Source organism: Chroicocephalus ridibundus, chromosome 8, assembly GCF_963924245.1.
Source record: "Chroicocephalus ridibundus chromosome 8, bChrRid1.1, whole genome shotgun sequence".
NCBI lineage: Eukaryota > Metazoa > Chordata > Aves > Charadriiformes > Laridae > Chroicocephalus > Chroicocephalus ridibundus.
The window spans coordinates 35,077,541-35,097,965 of NC_086291.1; the positions used below are offsets into that span (position 1 = coordinate 35,077,541).

Consider the following 20,425-nt stretch of genomic DNA (forward strand, 5'->3'; position numbering starts at 1 on the left):
ATGTATTCAGGTTTCTCCCAGTAAACTGGTGAGGGAGTGAACCTGATGGGTAGGAACTGGGTGTCCTGGATAGCTTTGCTGCAGGTTAGCTTTAGAAGAAGGTACTGACAGCCTAATTTTCAGATTTATGGAGCATTAAGATTTCCCATTGACTCTGTAACCATGTGATGAATCTGTATATGCTTCATTTATCTCAGCTATAAACTGGGAGAAATGGCATTTCTGTCACTGGCTAGCTGGGAGGTTAATACAATGATTATTAATAAACCTCTCTAATGACCTCTGGGGCAGCAATTCCCAAGCCAGGGTGGCAGTTCCTAGCAGGGGCTGCTGCGCTCTGGAACAGACTAATGGGCCCAATGGAAATCAGGTGGCGGCAACAGGCTCAGAAACTGGAGCAGAAGTAATTTTTCTAACAAGACACCAGCAGTCAGGAACGGAGCCCGGGAGGTGACTGTCACTTCCCCCAAATATCTGGCCCACACGTTGCTCTGCGTGGAAGTCTCAGTCTCCCTGCATGGTGACCCATGCAGAGCGCCCTTAATGATTTTTGCAGCTGTGCAGTGACTGAGCTTCACAGCTGCAATTGCCTGTTGCACAGGTAAATAAATGTAGCTGCAGTCATAAAAGTCACAAACTTGGAGCTTACAATAAGTAGGATTTATGTACCCAGAAGAGCAGAACCTGTATTGCTATTAAAGTTCATTCATCTATAGACGGTACTTGTCTGCTCCTTCCTTTAATGTCAGGGTCAGTGTGTCATCCCTCCTTGCACAGGATCAGAACTGGTACTTCGTTGTTCAGGGCATAGTGAGTGAGTGGCTTCAGAGGCTGGAAATACAGAAAAATAAGAGCAACTTCCTATAGCCAGTCTCTGCCAAAATGTATGTCTGTCAGAAATGCCAGTTTCATTGTATAAAGCAATCTCTAAGGATTAAAGTATAATCGCTCTGTATTAATATATTAATTATATTAATATAGAGGCTACTTTAATTAATTAATAATTAATATGTTGTATATATTAAAGTGTATATATATAATCTCTATAGCTGGAGACAGCTTATCCCAGAATAACTGATTTGTTTCCAGCCTAAGTTTCAGGCCAGGCAGGAATGGGTCGATTTTACTGGATGGGCAGTGGAGCTTGCCTTGCTGTGCTCCACACGCCTTCGAAGGCAGAGAGCCATAGTATCTCCTTTAGCAGGAGATACCAAGGCTAATACCCAGATTAAACAAGGAAACACAAGCGATCCTTTGTGAGCAGGTTTGAACCTGAACAGGACCCTAGGAAGAGCACGCTACAGCAGGGTGCTGGCATCCCCACGCCAGGACTCTCCCTTCTGTCCTGAACCCAGCAGTTGTGCTTCAATACGGGATCCCAGCCCTGAGGCGGTGCAAGCATTTGGCGTGGGGCTGGCTGGAGGAGACAGAGAAAAACCTCTTACAGCTGATCTGTCAAGTTTCACTCCTGCACTGCTGCTAGTGAGTCTAATAACCACATTGTCAATACCTGGATAGTAGCAAATTAATTCTTAGAGCTCATTTTGTGCTCAGAGGGACTGAAAGACAACTGACGCACCACTGCTCCAGCTGCAGTGAACTTTAAAACCGGGAGACTTTATCCATGTCTTTTATCTCAGTACAGGCACACGTATCACCCGGAAGTAGGACCTAATCTTCCCTTAGGCTGCACACATTGATCTTGGAACTGGTAATGCAAGGTAACCCCAGGAAGGAAATGTTTCCAGAAGCCAGAAGCTGTTCAGTATTCATCAGGGCAGTGAAGAGAAGGTCTTTGCTTTGAGGGCCTCCAAGAGCTTGTAATGATATCCTAAAGCTTACATATTAGGGAGTAGGTCTTTTGGTGCTGAAGGTGCTGGGTGCCACGCTCACTGTCAGGCCTGTGAGTAGAAGCGTTGTTGTAAAGGCCAGTTACAGATAGGCATAAGTGGGCATATATTTGATCCTTAACAGCTTTTACCTATGTCATTTTTAATTCCCTGGAGCACAGCCAGTAATGGCATCAAAGGATAGCAAGACTTTTCAAGTACCAGCCAGTATTTCAGTACACATAAAGCATGCAGATGTGCTACTGCCAATACTACTGCTTACCACTACTTTGTTCTTTCCTTGGAAACCTACAAGTCGATTGCAGACATTCATCCATAAAGCTTTTGGTCCCTCTGGAAGACAAGAAAATGAGGCTAGCCTTTCTCTTTGCAATAGGAAATATGATGCATACAGACACCAACAGTCAGGCTCAAAGTAAAGTATTTAGGCTCTTCTCTTTTGCTCCCACTGAAAATGGGGGGAATCGATGTGTTTCAATGTCTTTACGGAGTTAGTCCTGAGACCTGCCAGTCAGAAGGCTGTTTATTGATAGCAGGGAACACAATGGCTAAAAAAAACCCCAAAAAACCAAACAAACCAAACAAACCAAAACACCAAAAAGAACCCCCGAAAGTATAAAAAGGAAAATTTTTAATAATAGCAACAAAGAGTTAAATCATGGGTGTGACTATAATGGCAGATGTCAGCTTTTTAAGGTAAGACTACAGATCTGGGTCTCAAAGAGAAGCTGCCTTTGAATTTCCTGGCTTGCACCCATCCACATTTCCACACTAACGTTCCTCAGAGAGACAGATTGGCTTTTGTTGAATGACTTGTGTTTTTTTTTTAAACACTAGGGGTAACTACACAGAAGCAAATACCCAACGATATTCAAGCTCAGTTGAGAGAGAGGAGGTCAGGAGTACTCCACAGCTCTCCACATACAGCAGCATCTCCAGCGTAAATCAAGAGCTACGTTTTGCTGTGCTCCCTTTGGGACATTTGTGATCCGGCATCACTGCCACCCTTCTGCATGCCAGAGAGGTCTCCTGACCAACACTGCCTACCTGAAGCCACCTTTTTTTTTCTCTCAGACCAGTTTTACCAGCTCTCATACTGGTTTTACAGCCCACTGAAGGTTCACTCTGCTGTCTGTACTGGGAGGAGTGCTGCAGAGCTGATCTCTTTGGGCGTTTTCCCATACCTGGGTTTAGGATTACCGTCCTCAGGAAATGCCCTGGAGTTTCACCAGCTGTCTCTTTAACCCTAGATGGGTAAAGCTGACTGCAAACAATACAGTTACTCAAGGCAGGCAATACAGAGAAATGAGAGGGAACAACTGGTATCTCTCTGCAGTACTTCTAGCCAGGCTGAGACGTTGGCAAGTGTCGTGTTTCGTAAACCCTTTAGTTTGGCTTGCCAAAGTCTGGGTTTGGGGGTATCATTTCCGTTAACACCCATAACATCTTTGGGGTATCATTTATTAACACTTTGTTCATTAATTTATGCAGAAAGCCCTTGCTTCTGTGAATCCATGTGCTGCTGTGGGGAAACTGGAACACCCTGTGGGCCTGGTTAGTGGGATTCCCACCTGCCCAGGCAGCTCAAGGCCGGCAAAACCTGTTAAATCGCTACTGGAGGCCTTTCTGTGGGGCTGAACAACGTTCCATACCCAGGGTAAAGCTCAGCAAGCGCACAGCTGCTCTTCGCAGTATGTCATTTAAGATAATTAACTGTGGGTGAGCGCACCCTGTGAGACTCAGATCAGCCCTGCCCCTTCGTGGGACCTGCTCTGTGGCGCTGAGGGGCCGAGTGGCCAGCAATGGCGTCTGAAGGAGAGCTCGGCAGCTTTCCCCCCGCAAGGGAGAGACTGGCAGCCTTCCTCCCCAGCGCTGCCGCACTGTCTGATGGAGATGTGGTGTCAGGAGGGAATGTCTCCTTGCTTACAACAAGCTTCGTCCCGTGTGGCCTTCGGCGGGGCGGGCGGGCCCCCGAGCCGCCCGGCGCCCTGTCACATAGCCCCGAACCTGCTGCTGCCAAGCCTGCCGGCGGCACCCCGGGAATGCCCGACCTGACGAGCCGTCCCGGGGCAAGCGGAGAACGTAAGGCCCGCGGCGCTAAGGGGACACAGGGCCGAGGATCCCCCACCCGTCCCACCCCGCAGGGAGCGCGGCCCCGCCCCGGGCCGCGCATGCGTGGCGGGCTGTCCGCCTGTCAATAAAGCTTGAACAAGCGCCGGGCTAGGGACGTGCGGGCGGGCGTGGTTTTTGGTTTGGGGTTTTTTTTCACCCTGGCTTTTTTTTTTTTTCTTTGAACGAACTTTATTGTTCCCGCGGCGCCGCGCGCGGGGATGCGCTGAGGCCGCTCTACCCTCGGCTCGGCTCGGCTCAGCTCAGCTCGGCCCGGCCCGGCCTCGGCATGTCGGGCAGCCGCCCGCCACCGCACTCCGCTGCGCCGCCCGCCGCCACCCCGGCCGCCTCCTCCTCCTCTTCCTCCTCCTCTTCGGCGGCCATGGCGCCGGGCTCGTCCTCCTCAAGCGGCGCGGCAGCGAGGCCTGTGCTGGTGGCGGCCGCCGTGTCAGGCTCGGGGCTGGCCCGGCTGGCGGCGGCGGCGCGGCCCGGCGGTGGCGGCGGCGGCTCCTCCGGGGGAGGTGGCGGTAGCGGCGCGGGCGGCGGCGGCGGCAGCAGGAAGAGGCCGCTGCTCACCCCGCTCTGCAACGGGCTCATCAACTCCTACGAGGACAAGAGCAACGACTTCGTCTGGTGAGTGCGATATGTCGCGATAGCGGCACCCGCTACCCCGCTGAGGGAAGCCGGGGCGCCGCCGTGCTGTCTGGTAGCCCGGGGTGGTGTAAAATAGCGGCGGGAGGACGGAGCAGCCGACAGCGGCACCTCAGGGATTCTCTGAGGGGAAAGAGGCTGTTGTACGTCCAGTGGCCCTCGAGGGGTTATGGTTTTGGGTTTATTTTCCTCGCTTTGTGGCTATCTGTTTGCTTTTTGGCCCCAAGTGTAATTGTGTGTAGCTTTGCTTTCACCTTATCTGTTTTTAAGCAAAATCAGGTAATTTCCAGCAGGTTCCTCCTTGGCAACCCTCTGGAGTGGCCCAACTTACTGGAAAGGACCCGCAATGTGAGGTGTTTCCTCATAACGTGTTGACATTGCAAGCAAATGCCCTGTTTTCCTGGGTGGCGTAGCTGCGGCAGGGGCTGGAGGGGCTCCGGCCTCCCGTGGGTGAGATGGTAGCCCCTCCAGAGTCCTTGTGCTGCCCTGCTCTGATCTCTGGAAGAGGAGCCAGCGGAGGATTCTGTGCTCCTGTGGACGGGGATCTGAGGATTTCCTCGCCGCAAAACGTTGGCTAGTTTGAAACAGCAATAAGGTTTGTGTCAGTCTGGCACCTAAAACCAGCTGAGTGAGAAATCCTGGCGATGACGGGATAAAGACTTTTCTTGAAGCCATTCAGATGCTGTCCTTCTAATGTTTGGCCAAAGCTGCAGCCTGTAGCTGGAAATACTCTTTCAGCAGAAGTGGTAGACCGAGGCCCACTACTATGCATGGTTTGAGAACTGCTGGTAATTGGCAGTTTTAAAGAGAGCCCATTGCTAGTGGGTTTCAAACCTCCTAACATAAGGAGTAGGTTTAATTTTTATTGCTGGTTGGGTGTACTAAAATGTGAGAACAGAAAGTAGGGGTAAGTGCTCACATCTGAGAGAAAGAGAGAAGAGATACTGGAAAGAAGCTTAAGTTGTAGGGAAGTCATGTATCGTGAAGAAATGGAAAAAGGAGGAAAAGAAATGGGCCACAGCTTCAAAGTTGACTTTGTCTGACAAATCTGACTTACAGTGATGGTTGGATGTTTGATATCTCCACCGGACAGGCATTGTCTCAAAAACCTGTAGGCTTGATTTTACAGCTTTGTAAACTGTCTAGCAAAGTAGATAGGAAATATCCTTGCTATTGAAGTGAGAACCTGAAGCTGCTAAAAACTTAGCGGCAGAAAAAACAGTAACTACTTCTTACTAGTAATAAGCAGTAACTTTTTATTATTACTTATTACTATAAGTAGTCCTTTGGTCAGTAGCAGAATTGGGATGAGAGCACAGCTGTAATCAGCTGACGTCCTGCATTGCTGAAGGCTCTAGGCCATGTTAGGTGGATTTAAGGGTGCTTAGTGTGGGAGATGGTTGTGTTGCTGTTGGTCATGGGGGATAACTTGATGGTAAATGCCTGTGCCTCTCTGTTACCCTCATGGTTATAATCTGGCAGTATTGGTCTGCAACCATTGCTCCCTGTCCCTTTCTAGTCATCTGTTATTTCCTATTTTGTTTTCTGCCATAGAAATGAGGGTGTATGAAGGGAAATGACATCTATAACAAGTTTGTAGGCCAGTTGAAGTATTTTTAAGATGTTTCAAAAAAGCTGAGTTTCTTGTTGTTTGTTTGTTTTTGTTTTTTTTTTTTTTTTTTTTTCCTGCAGGTAAGTACTGTGCATACTCCAAGGAGAATGTTTAATTAGCTGTTTTCTCCTCATCGAGAAGTGCTGCTGGATGCTTAAAGTGAGAGTGGTATTTACAAGAGACACATTGGGCATATTGAAGGGCAGACAATGATTATAGTTAACTTATCTGGGTTCTTAACTGCAGTGTATTTCTGTGGGCTGTAGGGCTTGTTCTTGCTTATATTAACACTAGCTGCAGATTATAGTATTCCTCTCTTTTTGAGTTAGTCAGCTGGGCAACCCTGGAATTCTAAGCAATGTCCAAGACGACAGGTGTGTGTGTGTGCAGTTCGAAATAATTGATTTAAACAAGTTTTGGATATCTCAGTCTGAGAAGCAGAAGTTTTCCATATGCTGTGTTGTTTTTTTTTTCTATAAGGATGCTGTCAATATGCTGCCAGCTGCAGGGAACACTTGATAATTTGGCCGAACGTGGTCTGTGAGTTGCTAGCAGTTAGCTACATCTGTAAACTCAGTGATAGATTCCGCCTGTACCAGACTGAAGGTGGGAAAGAGTAAAGAAGTTTGTGTGAGCTTCAAGCATCAAAGTGCAAGTGGAAATCCTGTAAGCAGTGCTAATGTGTGCAATTTCCCTGCCTGTCTTCTGAAAGTGCTATCTCAGCAATGTGAGGCCTAGGCTTTAACATAAATGTTGACATACGTTGCTAGTCTAGGTTGTGAAATGTTTAGCAAATGTACTCTCAGGAGTTTGCAATTGTGTACTGTTTGTGGTATATATGAGCTTTTGCCTGGAAATGTGTAACTCTAGTTAGAAAAGCAAATAGGCCTGACATACTGGACAACTTTATTACTGAAGGGGAAACTTTTTATTTCTCTTAGTGCAGGATGTAGAATTTAAAGGTAGAGTTTGTGCTGTTCCTGCAGCCAGGCCTCTTCCCAGTTGCCTGGAGAGTACCTGAGAGGGAAGCCTCTAATAGGAGGATTTTCTCCTGTCCAGCAGTGTAATTGCTTGCAGTTTTCCCAGGTCTTACGTTAACACTCCCAATTAGTGTTTGACTAAACCTTTTTAAAACCAGTTACTATCTGCTTTGCTCCCTGGATGGAGGAGATCTTACTGTAGGCTGTCTCTACAGTGGCTTGTTTCTGAGCTCTGGCATAAGTAAGAACGTACAGAAGAGGGGATGTTGCATACTGACCTGGAGAGGCATACGCAACAAACTCAGGTGTGGGAAGGGCTGTGTGCCACATCTAAAGGTGGACTTGCAGGATTTTAACAACAGTCCTTTCCTCAGGTGGGTTACCTGTTAATGCTAGGCACGGGCTGAGTGTAGTTGTTCATGATCTGGCAAACCACTTTAGTAAGGAATACTGCAAACTGACCCTGGAGACTACAAACTAAAAACACAGTGGACTGTGTACAATGATGGTTTTATAATCTATTGTTATATTGGAGTTTCATATTGAGTAGATAGTAATGGCAGTGATCTTTAACCTGGCCACCTTCCATGTGAAGGACAGAGCCTGCAGCACGTTCTGCTCTCTGCTTAGGCCAAAGAGGAGCAGAATAGGAGGGAGAAACTGTAATGAGTCTTGTTTGCTGCGGAGCAGAAGGAAATTTGAAACATGTTTTAAATTCTATAGTGACCACTTCAGCCAGGTGGTTGGGTAGCAGCAGTGTGACAGTAGCACTCTTGAGAGATGCCTTGAAAACAGCTGGCAAAACTTAGAGGCATAAACTTGGTTAAAATTATTTAAAAACATATTTGAGGTGTACCCCATACAGAAAGAATTCTAAACCTTTGCAGAGCTGGATAAAAACCTGTTAGTAAATAAGGCATTAGTATCTGGAAAAGAACAGTGACATCTTTAGTAAGCTGAAGTAATTTGTATCCTTTTTACCTGGCTATGCTGCTTAAGATAAATAGAGAATAAGAGCTATCTCATGTAGAGAAGCCTTGATTTTACCATATTTTTAATTCAGTGCTTCTCGACTTTTTTGGTGTATACTACAAGCTGTATTATGTCTCACTTCTCCATCACTCCACTACTTTCTTAACCTTCCCTCTGTCTTAGATTAAGTTAAAACAACTGGTGCATAGCAACTTTCATGTGTTACAGCCAGCTTGGCTTCAGTAAGTATTAAAAACCATCAATCTTGTTTCCACTTGTAAATCAGTGAGCATTTTGGGGGAAACAGTTCTTAATGGAAACTTCAGGCTCTGTTAATGATGACTCTGGCACTGAATGGCTGCGTTGGCTGGCTTTGATTGTTTTTTCTCAACTATTTTGGCTCTGTCACATCTCCAATCAAACTGGTATGAAGGAGGGTAAGTTTGGGAACAGTGGTCTTGGGTGACTGTTCTGTTAGGAGGTAATCTTCCTCTTCTTAGCTCTAATTTGTGATGTCCTATTGCAGACAGAAAACCATTACAGCCTTGTTGATTGCTGCACTTTTTGGAGGCAGGATATTAGCACCGTGCTGGAAAAATCTCATCTGGCCCTGTGGGGAATAGCAGTTTTTAGCGTGATACACAGAGTGGGACTATATTATACCACGTGACTAGAAGGCGGTGAAGAAGTTAAGCTGTTCGTAATCAGTGGGGAGAAACCAACCTTAGACACTCATAAGTCTTTGACTTTCTTTTTTTAAACGCCAGCTAATAGAATGTAAAGATGCATAACTCTCACCTTATTAATCCACCCTTATTGGCTCATAATTTATTCTGACTAAATAGTGCCTTGAAAGTAAATAACTTCTAACTTGGAAACAGTAGCACCAACTTCAGGAGTTCAAGACAAATGGTGTGCAGAGAAGGGTCTGTCAGGGTCGAAGAGGGACAGGTGTGTGTTAATTATTTTGGAGGCTTATTTTGAGGAACAGAATTGGTGGCTTAGTTGGTTCAGAGTAGCATTCTGGTTTGATCCATTTGCCTTTACATTGTGTTTATACAGATGATTTTGTGGAATATTTAAGACAACCTGGTTTGTGTGTGAGGTCGGACAAACCTTCCAAGGCATCCATGTTTTCCAGTTTGGTCATTTGGAGGGGGATTGCATTGGCAGGGGCCACAGCTTCCCCTTTATGGGCTTAAAAATAAGTATTTAAGAAATGTTTCCTCCTTCCTATTTTTAAATGCCTAATGGGATAACAAATGTTAGTATCCTCTAAAATGGGTGACAGAAAGGAGGAATGACTTCTGTGGAGTACTAACAAGGAGAGAAATTGAGGTGCTCCCCTCCCCTGCTCAGCCAAGCATTGCTTATTTCAGTCTGAGATCTGGGGGGTTGATCTTGGATTCAAAAAGATTCCTGCTTTTCAAAAGTTGTTAACAGTTTATTAACAGCTCATTCTGTGGGAACTGCCTTGTGGGCAGAAGGTGGGAGGAGGCTGTTTCTGAAGAAAACAAATGCTGGTGAAAACCTCTCTGAGCTTGGTGTGGACTTGTGGGAGTGAAAGGAGAGCATTTTTCGATCTCTGTAAGGGCTTGAAAGCAAGGTGAAGCGTCTGACACAGCTGGTATGTGTTACGTGCAGAACTGACGTTGCTGTCCACAGTGTCTTACTGGATAGCTGTCCAAGACCTGAAGATGAGTATGTATGTGGCAGCATATCTTACCAGTTATCAGGGAGAGCAGCTGTAGGAGTCTTGGGAAGTAAGATGCATCTCTCCTCTGCTTTCATTTGTGTTTCATTTTCTTTTAAAACATGTCACAGCCACTTGATATTGAAACAGATTTCTTCCCCTACCCAGCTCACTGAATTCCTATGTCTCTAGTCTTGCTCAGGTTCCTGTGGAGCACTGCTTGCTTGCACATTCTTCTTTTCACCTCCCTGCTTGGTCCTTGCTGATCCCTCCCAGAGAGCTGGCTGCACTTGGGTCACTAATTAGTGTTGGAAAAAACAAAAGCCCTTGTCATTTGCATTCCTCTGTCTTCCTTATTAACAGTCTCGTATTCTACCTTTCCTGTGTCCTCCTTTGACTTTGTTAACACAGTGCTTGACTGTTGGTAACCTCTTTTGTTTGCACTGTACCTTCACTGTACTGCACTGTGCTCTTCATCAGCCAGCGTGCTCCCTGGCAGTGCTCTGCGGAGGCACACCCCCTCATTGGCAACTTCTTTCTCCTCCTGCTTATTAATTCTTGTTCTCATGACATCATTACTGTTTCTGTTCTGTGCATCACTTTTTAAAATTATAGACAGCTATTGGCTGAGCAAAGGAAGGATAAACTAATTTTGGTGTCACTTATAAATACCATATGTGTGTTCATGTAAAAATTGTGGGTTTTTTACATGCTCTTGGAGACCTAGTACAGATGGTTAGGAGGGTTTTCTGCAGCCTTGCTGGTTGAAGGTATTCTGGCTTTGGGTGGCTTGCAGCTGTTGATAGCTTCAAGAGTGAATGCTTACCTGGTTTCTAATTGTAGCAAACTGTAGTATCATTCTGAGTCCAAAGAACTGGTGATTGCCCTTTTGATCTTTATACTGCCTGGTTGCTGTTGTGCTTGTGTCCTCTTTCATTTTACAAATAGAAAATACTACCCAAGAGTGATTAGGTGGCTGCTTTGAATTAATATTTTCCTTCCTTTTTTAACATAAAAAGACATCGTTGTGATTTTTTTCTTTTTTGGTTTTGTTTTCAGCCCCATCTGTTTTGATATGATTGAAGAAGCTTACATGACAAAATGTGGACACAGCTTCTGGTAAGACTTTTTTTGATATTATGCAAAATGTCCATTTCTTGCAGCATGTGAGGACTGACATTGTTGTGAATCCCTTTCCTTCTGAGTTTTTGTTACTTTCCTGTCCCCGCACCGAAAAAAGAGGTTGAAATAAAATTTTAAGATGGGTACCAGTTGGATTAAAAAAAAGTTGTTTTAGTTTTTAAAACAAGAAATGTACCACCATATTTCCTCTGTAAAGAAATAAAATAGTCATAAACTGTTGGTAGCATCCAGAACCCAGAGTGACTGTTGGGAGGTCCTCCTTGCCTTTGTGCACGACCATACAGTTTGAAGTGGCTTGCACATTGTCTATTGCAATTCTGTTAAGCTTTTTGAGAGAGGATGTGCTTCAGACTTATTTCTGTTGTGTTGAAATGGCCCAAGGTCCACTTCTTTTTCAGCCAGTGTGTTATCTCTGGCTGTCAGGAGGAGCAAATGTTCCATGCAGAAGTACAAGAACCCTCAAGGGGCAGATGTGGAACTGTCTGCTGCTCCTGCTGTCAAGTAGGGATTGGAATAAATGTTGAACTATGATGTTTTAATGTCCTGTGTAGATTAAACTCTTACAGTATCTGTTAACTAGAAATAAATTGCCTATCTCTTACAAGAAGTAATATTTTAGCGCATAAAGCAATTCCTCAAGCAGCAGATTCAGTTAACTGTCAGAAATGTTTTGACCTGCAACAGGCAAGATAACAGCTGATTTTGCACCCTCTATGGTAACTTTATCCCTGTGATCTGTAACTTTTTTAGAAGTCCAAGATGAGGAGTATTCAAATATTTTTATGTGGAAAGAACGAACAACATTGTCACATGATGTCTTTGCCAGCAGTCAACCTGAAGCTAGGTTCTTAGTGAGATGCTTAAACTTGATGTGCATCTTGTAGTTACTCTGTCCCTCAAGCTCGACAGAGATTGAGGGGACAGAGCTTGTCCCTACAGCTCGACAGAGAGCACCTCTGAAGTCACTTTTGGTAGGAACAACAGCCAGGGGGTGGGGGGAAATGTGAGAAGTTGGTGAAGGTATTTCTTCTGTGCTCAATTACACAAAGTGTGTAACAGCTTTTAATGTTTCTTGATAAGTATTTGGCTAATCTAGAAGAGTTGCTTCTGAATAACACAGTCTGTTTATTAGCTCTACCTGTGGAAGAGGGGCATAAATTCGAGATGGAAGCGTGGCTGAAATATCCACGTTGCCACAATCCTCATTGAAATAAGAGTGAAGTACTTAAACCCCTTTTGTAATTCTTGTCAAGAAACTTTGCTGTCTTTCTGCTGTAGCATGCTCTAAGTGTATTGGAATGTTCTGACTCCACTGGAGGATCTTGTCAATGCAGCTGTTAGCTGGCAACACAATGTACATGTTATCTAAGGTTAATATTATTTACCTGGTGCTTATGTTTTGTTCCTTCATGTTTACTCACTTTTTTGTTTCTTGTATTTTTTTTAATGTTTTTAAACAGCTATAAATGTATTCACCAGAGCTTGGAGGACAATAACAGATGTCCCAAATGCAACTATGTTGTGGACAACATAGATCATCTTTATCCCAACTTCTTAGGTGAGCTCTAGGCTTGCTTGCGTGAGAAACAGTTGTTAGGAATGCGGGCACTTGTAAATTCATCCTGTAAGTAACTGGCTTCTGGATACTGAAAATAAAATCCAAACATCAGTCCTCTGGTCAACTGTGTTTTTTTTTTTATTTTAAAAAAAGTGGTTAGTAGCATAAATTGTTAATATTCCATTGCCTCCAGCGGTTCTGTATGCAGAGTTACAGTAGTGAGACTGACATGCTGTTTGCATGCTAAGAAAAGCAAAACGAAGATGCTTTTCTGATGGTTAGATTTGAATCTCTTTATTTTGTTTTCTTGCACTGTTATCTGTCTAATAATCAGGAATATGCCCTGTTTACAAAGCATGGACGCTGAAGGGGGGAGGCTGAAATACATATTGTACTATTTTTGCTACTGCAGTGAGGTCAATGTGATGTATATACATAAATCATACAGGAAAAAATATTCATACACATAAATATGTGACCCTAATTGATTGCTTTTTAAACAGAGAAGGGAAGTCTTCCTGACTGGAAATAGAGTTTAAAACTTTATTATGGGGAGAAAAGATCAAAGGAAACACATTGCAGTGTGAAATATCAAAACAATCAAATCTTGATTTCATATGCTGCGATATCCATTTAATAGTAAATAGATTAAAAGCCACGGTAGCTGTGGAATGCTTCAGAAATGGGCATCCTGATTTAGACCCAAGCATGTTGTTCTGAAGGTGGTGCTGAGGCAGGTCTTGGAGGATGTGTTAGGCCATAGGGCATTGCTGCCATACACCTACATTAAGGGGTTTGAAATCTGTACAGAGGGAGAAGAGCTTGTATGTGTGTGTGTGAAAGGTTGAGGTTATCTCTCTGTCTTTACGCTACTCATTAAATCGGTGTGAAATAAAACCGTAGCAAAAATTTATCTTTAAAAATGCATACAGTAGTGATTAAAAGAAAAAAAGTTATTCTATTTGTCTGTACTTGTTTTTAGCCTGTAGTATACGGGTTAATGTTGTTTTTTCCCCCTCATACTATTCTGTGATGCAGTTCTGTCTTGGAGTTGAAAAACTTTGTCAAAGAACCATGGATGCTTAGAAAAAGGAACTGAAACAGTTTGGGGAATGTTTAGGCATTGTGTTTGTTGATGGTTTGGTTTTTTTTTTTTTAAAAAAAAAATCTTTATATACTTTACCAAAAAAAATCAAGGAATAAATTGGTGAGGAAAAAAATTAAGATCTGTTTTAATTACTGATGAACTTACTGTGGAATTAATAACTAAAGTAAAAATATTGAGACAGAATTTTTCGTACTTTTTTGTGAACTTTAAATAATCCATCTCTTCTCTGACATCCTGTTTGTTTATTTTTTAGTCAATGAACTTATTCTTAAACAGAAGCAAAGATCTGAGGAGAAAAGACTCAAACTGGACCATTCAGTGAGTAGCACCGTATGTTCCAACTTTCTTACTTTATATTTATTTAATGGTTCTGTAATGCAATTCCATCATTATGTGGCTTAATTTAGAAGAAATACTGCTGAGCTGATGCTTTAACTTGCTTCATGAGAGAATAATACCAATATCAGTGTCACTAGATCCCTTCAACCTTGTTAACTCTCATTCTTCCTGCCAGCAATATGTGTGTAGAGATAGGCTGCGTTAGCATAGCTGAGTGTCATATGATGTATTAAATGTAACCTGGGAACCTATCCACAGAAGCACACTTGTTTAAAAGTACTAATTTTCATTCAGTGTTGGAAACTACAGCAACAATGAGAGTAATGGATGATTAAAAGTGCCATGGGCTTGTCTGATCACATGTGAGAAGCTGTGTTCTGCAGGGAAATTGGAGGAAAGCTGTTAGCAACCACAAGAGGGAGAAGGATGCACTTGGAGTGCTGGTGTTCTGGCTCTGATCCCAGATAAAACTGCCTAGGTATCTTCTAGACTTGCTTCATGTCACAAATCAGACCATGATCTGTGTTCTCAGTTCATGAAAACCCCTTTACAGCAGCAGTGGATGCTCTCGTACACTAAGATCAAAAAGAATATATGACGCTAACCGTGAAACTTGCGTATTTGTCTTGCTATGTCTGGCTTCTTTGGCTTGTGTAACTCAAAATAAGGTTGCAAAATAATATTAAAAATCACAGAGCCCCTGTTTTTGTCAGTGTTGTGATTTAACCCTAGCTGACAACTGGGACCATGCAGCCACTCGTTCACTTCTCCCGCTGCCCCTGTGGTGGGATGGGGAGAATTGGAAAAAAAATAAGGAAAACTTGTGGGTTGAGATAAAGACAGTTTAATGAGTAAAGTAAAAGCTGTGCACGCAAGCAAAGCAAAACAAGGAATTCATTCACTGCTTCCATTGGCAGGCAGGTGTTCAGCCATCTCCAGGAAAGCCGGGTTCCATCATGTGCCATGGTTACTTGGGAAGACAAAACACCATAACTCCCCCTGCTTCCTTCTTCCCACAGCTTTACATACTGAGCATGATGTTACATGGCATGGAATAGCCCTTTGGTCAGTTGGGGTCAGATGTCCTGGCTGTGTCTCCTCCCAGCTCTTTGTGCACTCACAGCCTACTTGCTGGTGGGGCGATGTGAGGAGTAGAAAAGACCTTGACTGCTTAGCAACAACGAAAAACATCAGTGCGCCATCAATACCACTCCCATCCCAACTCCAAAACACAGCACCACACCAGCTGCCAGCAAGAAAGTCAACTCCATCCCAGCTGAAACCATGACAGTCACTTAAAAACCCCTTCTATTGAAGTGTTAATTTTGGGACTGCATTGCAGAAGCCAGTCTTTCAGCAGTTGTATGCTTTAGAAAAGAGCATGCTTTAAGGATTCGTTGCTTTACTCAGTTTTTTATATTCAATATAAAATGTGCCTATACCATATTCTATATAAAATATGCATAAACCACATCTGGTTTGAAATGCACACAATTGACCTGAAGGCACATACAGTAAGTAACTTCTTGGAAATTGGTTTTACTTTCTCATAGTGCACTTCTAAAAACTATGCCTGTAAATGCATCCATGTTAGATAATTACCAATAAGTGGAAATCTACCATGACTTCATGCCTAAAACAGTGTTGTGTCTACCTTTTGGCAGCAAATAAAAAAAAAAAATACTGACATCTCTAAAAAGAGAAACCTTGTTGTTGTACCAGCTCCTTAATGGGCCTGTTCTTTTGTATTACTTCTGGTAGTAAGTGAAGTCATTCAAGACACATTGCAGCAAATGCACCATTTCTCAATCACGGATTTGTCTCATTAAAAAATCATGTTAAGGCATCTTTGAAGCTTTCTGATTAATTTAGCAGTAGTACATTTAACTAGCACATTAGTATGTTAAAATTTGTCTTAATTTTTAAGCAAGTCAACAAGAATTATATTTTTGTTGTTAAGGATTGGAATTGAGTTTTTGCCTCTGGTCTCTATGGGTTCTGTTGAGAGTTGTGTAAAAAAAGTTGTGTTCTATATCGATTTTACAGTTTTTATTTTTCTTAATCTAGCCACTGTAAATAGGCTACAACCTCCTATAAAGTGTCTGGTTTAGACTGGATTGCATTTCTAGTTCTTGCAATTTAAATACCTTGATCTAGTATCATAGCTTTTATAGAAAGGATTTTTTTAGTCTGGCTTTGTTTCTTAGAAGGCCTAAAGACCTTTCAGCTGTTCCTTTTGGTTCCTGAGGCTTTTTTAATGTAAGGCTGTATTAGCATTAACCTATTATTCATGTTCTCTTGTGCTAAAAGATACTTTTTTTTTCACATGATTTACTGACGAAGAGAAGAGCAAACAGCCTTTAGGGAAGAATGGGCTGCATGGTGGTATCCTGGGTCTCTGAGGAGTCCCTTCTCAGCTCTAACAGGTTGAATGAGAAGATCACCCTGATGATCTCCATCTTCTTTCCTTCTCTCATGTTTCCCATGAAAATACTCTTAAGAGGAGTAGTGTGGGAGGTGAGAATAGAAAAACTAAGCTGATAGTATGTTCTTCCATTTGAAGGCCTTTACCTATTACTTGAGTAAAAAAATTAAAAGGTATTGCCACTTAACAGTATTTCAGATAGATGTAATCCAACTAAGCTTAGATAAACCTGTTTTTTCTTTCTCCCCATAGAAACATGTTCTCAGAAACTAGGACACAAATCAGATAAAATTGTGGCTGTGAAATAATCTCTTCCTAGCAGCAGCAGCTATGTGCTCATAAAGTGCAAATATCTTCCAAATAAGATAAGCAGTTACACAGTAGGACAGAAGAGCTATATCCTGTACATGTGTGAGAACTGGGAATTCTGATTCCTGAAAATTGTTTTGAAATTTTTACAAAGGGATGAAATACTGTGATGTTGTTTTAATGGCTGTTGCTGGATATAGCCCTGGATGCCTTGAACTCAGTGTCTCTCCAACATCTCTTGTTTTCTTTCTAGAATGGCCATAGGTGGCAGATAATTCAAGATTTACTGGGGACTGATCAAGACAATCTTGACTTGGCCAATGTCAACCTGATGCTGGAGCTGCTGGTGCAAAAGAAGAAGCAGTTGGAAGCAGTAAGAAGTCTCTTGTTTTATTTAAATGAACACCATTATCTAGTGAGCTGTAGTTTGGTTGTTTTTTTTTTTTCGTGCCTTTGTCTTCTTGTAGTAAGATTCTATTGCCAGATTAAATGCTCAGAATTTTCTCTTGCATTTTGGTGTTGAAAAGTTGGCCATCTCGCTGACCTTTGTAGCAAACTAACATTTTAACTGTGACGCCCATAACATGCTTGTAGTGTTGCTGCTGGCAGGGTTATATGGAAGGGAAAGGAAAAGCAGGGAAAATGGAAAAGGAGAAGAGAAAGTGGGTAGCAGAAGAGAGAAGTGCATATGAAGATGTCTACTAATTGACTGTTGTAAATACCATATCTATCTTGGTAATAAGCATGAAGCGAAATATAGGTTAAGAAATAAACTCAGTGACCATGTTAAAAAGATCACACCTTCCAGTTTCTACTGGAACTGAACAAACCTGGATGACTGCCATCCCTGAAGACTTTTTTAGTATTTAGTGCTTGAAAGAAAAGTTCAGTTGTTCTCTTTATGAGGCTGGCTTGAAGATTTATACAATATGAAGTAAGCTATTCCTATGATTTACCTGAAATATAGCTGGTTTGGGATAGTTCTCATGTTTTTGTCCATTCCATGCTGCTGGTCTCAAGTGACCATTTTCCATTTATGAGAGCCAGACCTTGTAAATTAAACTGTGTTACAAAATTTGGCCTAGTGAACTTTGGGTAGGGAGGGTGTGTTTTGATGGTGCTTTAAAACTGGTGAGGAAAAGTTATATTGGCAATGGCTTATCTTATTCACTCTTGCAGAATCAATATTTACACAACTTGTGGTTCTGATGGAAGGAAAGTAACCCAAAAATATGTTTACTGACTCCTAGCAAAACTGTTAACTTACTTTGTTGTGTGGGGACTTGTACATAACTCTTTTATTGTTTCTACCTTCAGAGTAGAAACTCCCCCCCCCCCCCCCCCCCCCCCCCGAAGCCTTTTTGTGTCACTTGTGACACATCTGAAACAAAGTGGGCACAGGACTGACTGTATGGGTGCTGCTGAGCAGGAATATCGTTTAAGGATACTAAGTCTTAAAAAAAAAAAAAAACCAAAAAAAAAAAACCACACAAAACCAAAGAAAAATCCCAACACACCTGACACTTAAAGAACAATTTAAAAGCCCTTTTCCTTTCTAGTTTTACTTGCTTCACTTTAAATACAGTCACAGGGGTGGGGAGGAAGAAAATCTCAAAAAAGCAGTAGTCGTGCATCCTAATCTCTTTACTTGTCCTGTCCCATCTGCCTTTAATGAATTCTGCATGCTCCTATGTCTTGATCCTTCTTGAGTGTATGTTCATAGTCCTTTAATAATAAATATTTTGGTAGGTTATGAAAATAAGTCTCAGAATGCTAGGATAGGGTTAGGGCTATATTAATGCTGGAATATAGGTTTTATTTTTCTCTCCTCTTGTGCTTGTCTTGTCTTGGCCTGTCAAGTTTTTGGCCAATTTGGGTGAAAATATTAAGCTGCTGGTTGAGGTAAGTGTTCTGTTGTGGAAAGGTTGGAAAGGGATGTTTTAGTTTCATCAGTGACTTTATTGTTGTTTTCCAATCTGGAGAAATCTTCAGCAGTAACCCCTTTACATAAACACAAATGTTAATTTTGGGGGGAGGTGTTTTTTGTAGAAATACTTCATGCTTTAGTATGTTAATCACAAAGTGGATGCTAATGATCTTCCAAGATAGAAGATAAGTCTGTGAGGAACCTGTATTCCAAGTCCAATTTCAGATGCAGTAGTCAGAAAAACTTGTTCAACTTACTGGTAAGTCTTCGGTAATGCACAAGCAAGAGCTTTTACAACTACTTCTGCCTTCATGTAAAAACTTGTCATGAGCCAAACAAAACCTTAAAACCTGTGAGGCAAAGTAAAACTACCATTCTTAAAACTGCCTTAGTAAGCCATTTTTTCTTCCTCACCTCTCTTTCTGTGCTAAGTGTGGACTTCTGTGTATAGAGTGAATGTTTGTTTCTCTTAATGTATATACAAGTTACACTTTCTTATTTACTGTGTTACAGGAGTCCCATGCTGCCCAATTGCAGATCCTTATGGAATTTCTCAAAGTTGCCAGGAGAAACAAACGAGAGGTAACTTGCTTTGTGTTTCAGTGGGTGAGGTGGTGTCTGCTGCTTTCTACCAGTTAATTTCTATTTAAGTGGTGTGTTAGCCTAGCATTATCTCTGCAAAGAAAAAGGCAAGGCGTTTTTGGGGAAGCCTCAGGCAGAGGACACATGGCTTTCAAGGAAAACTGATCTCTTTACATATGACAGCTTCAATTTTTAATTGCTTGCCTCTTTGTCTCGCGCTGGTGAAGGATGTGGGAAGAAGGGAACTTGAGGATAGAGATTCCTCACTGTTAAATTTACATCAAATTCTTGAAACAAGATTTTTTTTTTTCCTGTGATGGGAAAACTGAAAGATGGGGAAGGAGTGAAATTGTTCCTCTCAATTTTTTCTTTTACTGTATCAAATACTATGATTAATGCTGTGTCAGAAAAGAATGAATATTCTATACGCTTTCCTTATTTGTCTCAAAATGAGTGTCTCGAGGAATGAGAGAGGGTTCCGTAATCACATACGTGGTCTTTCATGGTTTGGGACTTATCATTTATGCAATGCATAAACCCTAATACCAAAAATATCCCAGAAACCTAGAAAAATGATTGTGAAAACAGCAGAAAGACAAGCTTTCTTGGATGTCGTGGTTTCTGATAAAAGATGTGAAGAACTCAACAGTGTGACTGTAAGATCAAAGTTGAACCATGAGTTCAAGTCTGGCAACGAGTCCAGAATGGATTGAGGATCTGATTGTGAAGTCATCCCAAAGCAAGTTATTTGGAGTCCATCCACTGACAGGTAGATATCCATGGCTTTCTGACCAGAACCAATGGGAGTAATGGAAAGGAACTAACCAAAGGGGAAAACTGAGTCCAAGATAGAGTTGCCTTTGTAAAGTATGGGGCCTGGTACACTAGGCATAGTATCCCATGAGAAGTGGTGAAAATACTGTTGATTAGGATACCTGAACTTCACATGAAAATGTATGCTAGAGAATATCTTGGCTATCACTAGAGGTATCGGTGAGGACAAAACGGCATACTTCTGATTCTGTTTAGTATGAAGCATACTATCTGTTTGATCTTTCAGGATTTGAAAAAAGTGGAGAAATATCTATTACTGTTATCTCTTGCTTAAACAGCAGACACACAAGCATTGCTCAAAACCATAGAGGTATCTTTTAGCTTTCACTTTTT

At 42.3% G+C, this 20,425-nt stretch overlaps 1 protein-coding gene across 3 annotated transcripts in view; it reads left to right on the top strand.

The window, feature by feature from the left end:
• The first annotated feature begins 4,049 nt into the window (after positions 1–4,049).
• The window catches only part of COP1 (COP1 E3 ubiquitin ligase), a 137,255-nt gene continuing 120,879 nt past the window's right edge, over positions 4,050–20,425 (top strand). For 2 of the 3 annotated variants that reach the window (XM_063343118.1, XM_063343120.1), the window contains exons 1-6: positions 4,050–4,592; positions 10,927–10,986; positions 12,471–12,568; positions 13,930–14,006; positions 17,003–17,122; positions 19,190–19,258. In XM_063343118.1, the coding sequence (XP_063199188.1) occupies positions 4,249–4,592; positions 10,927–10,986; positions 12,471–12,568; positions 13,930–14,006; positions 17,003–17,122; positions 19,190–19,258 (768 nt within the window). In that variant the 5' untranslated portion in view covers positions 4,050–4,248. The remainder of the gene's footprint in view (positions 4,593–10,926; positions 10,987–12,470; positions 12,569–13,929; positions 14,007–17,002; positions 17,123–19,189; positions 19,259–20,425) is intronic. The other variant, XM_063343119.1, reaches the window with a different exon arrangement.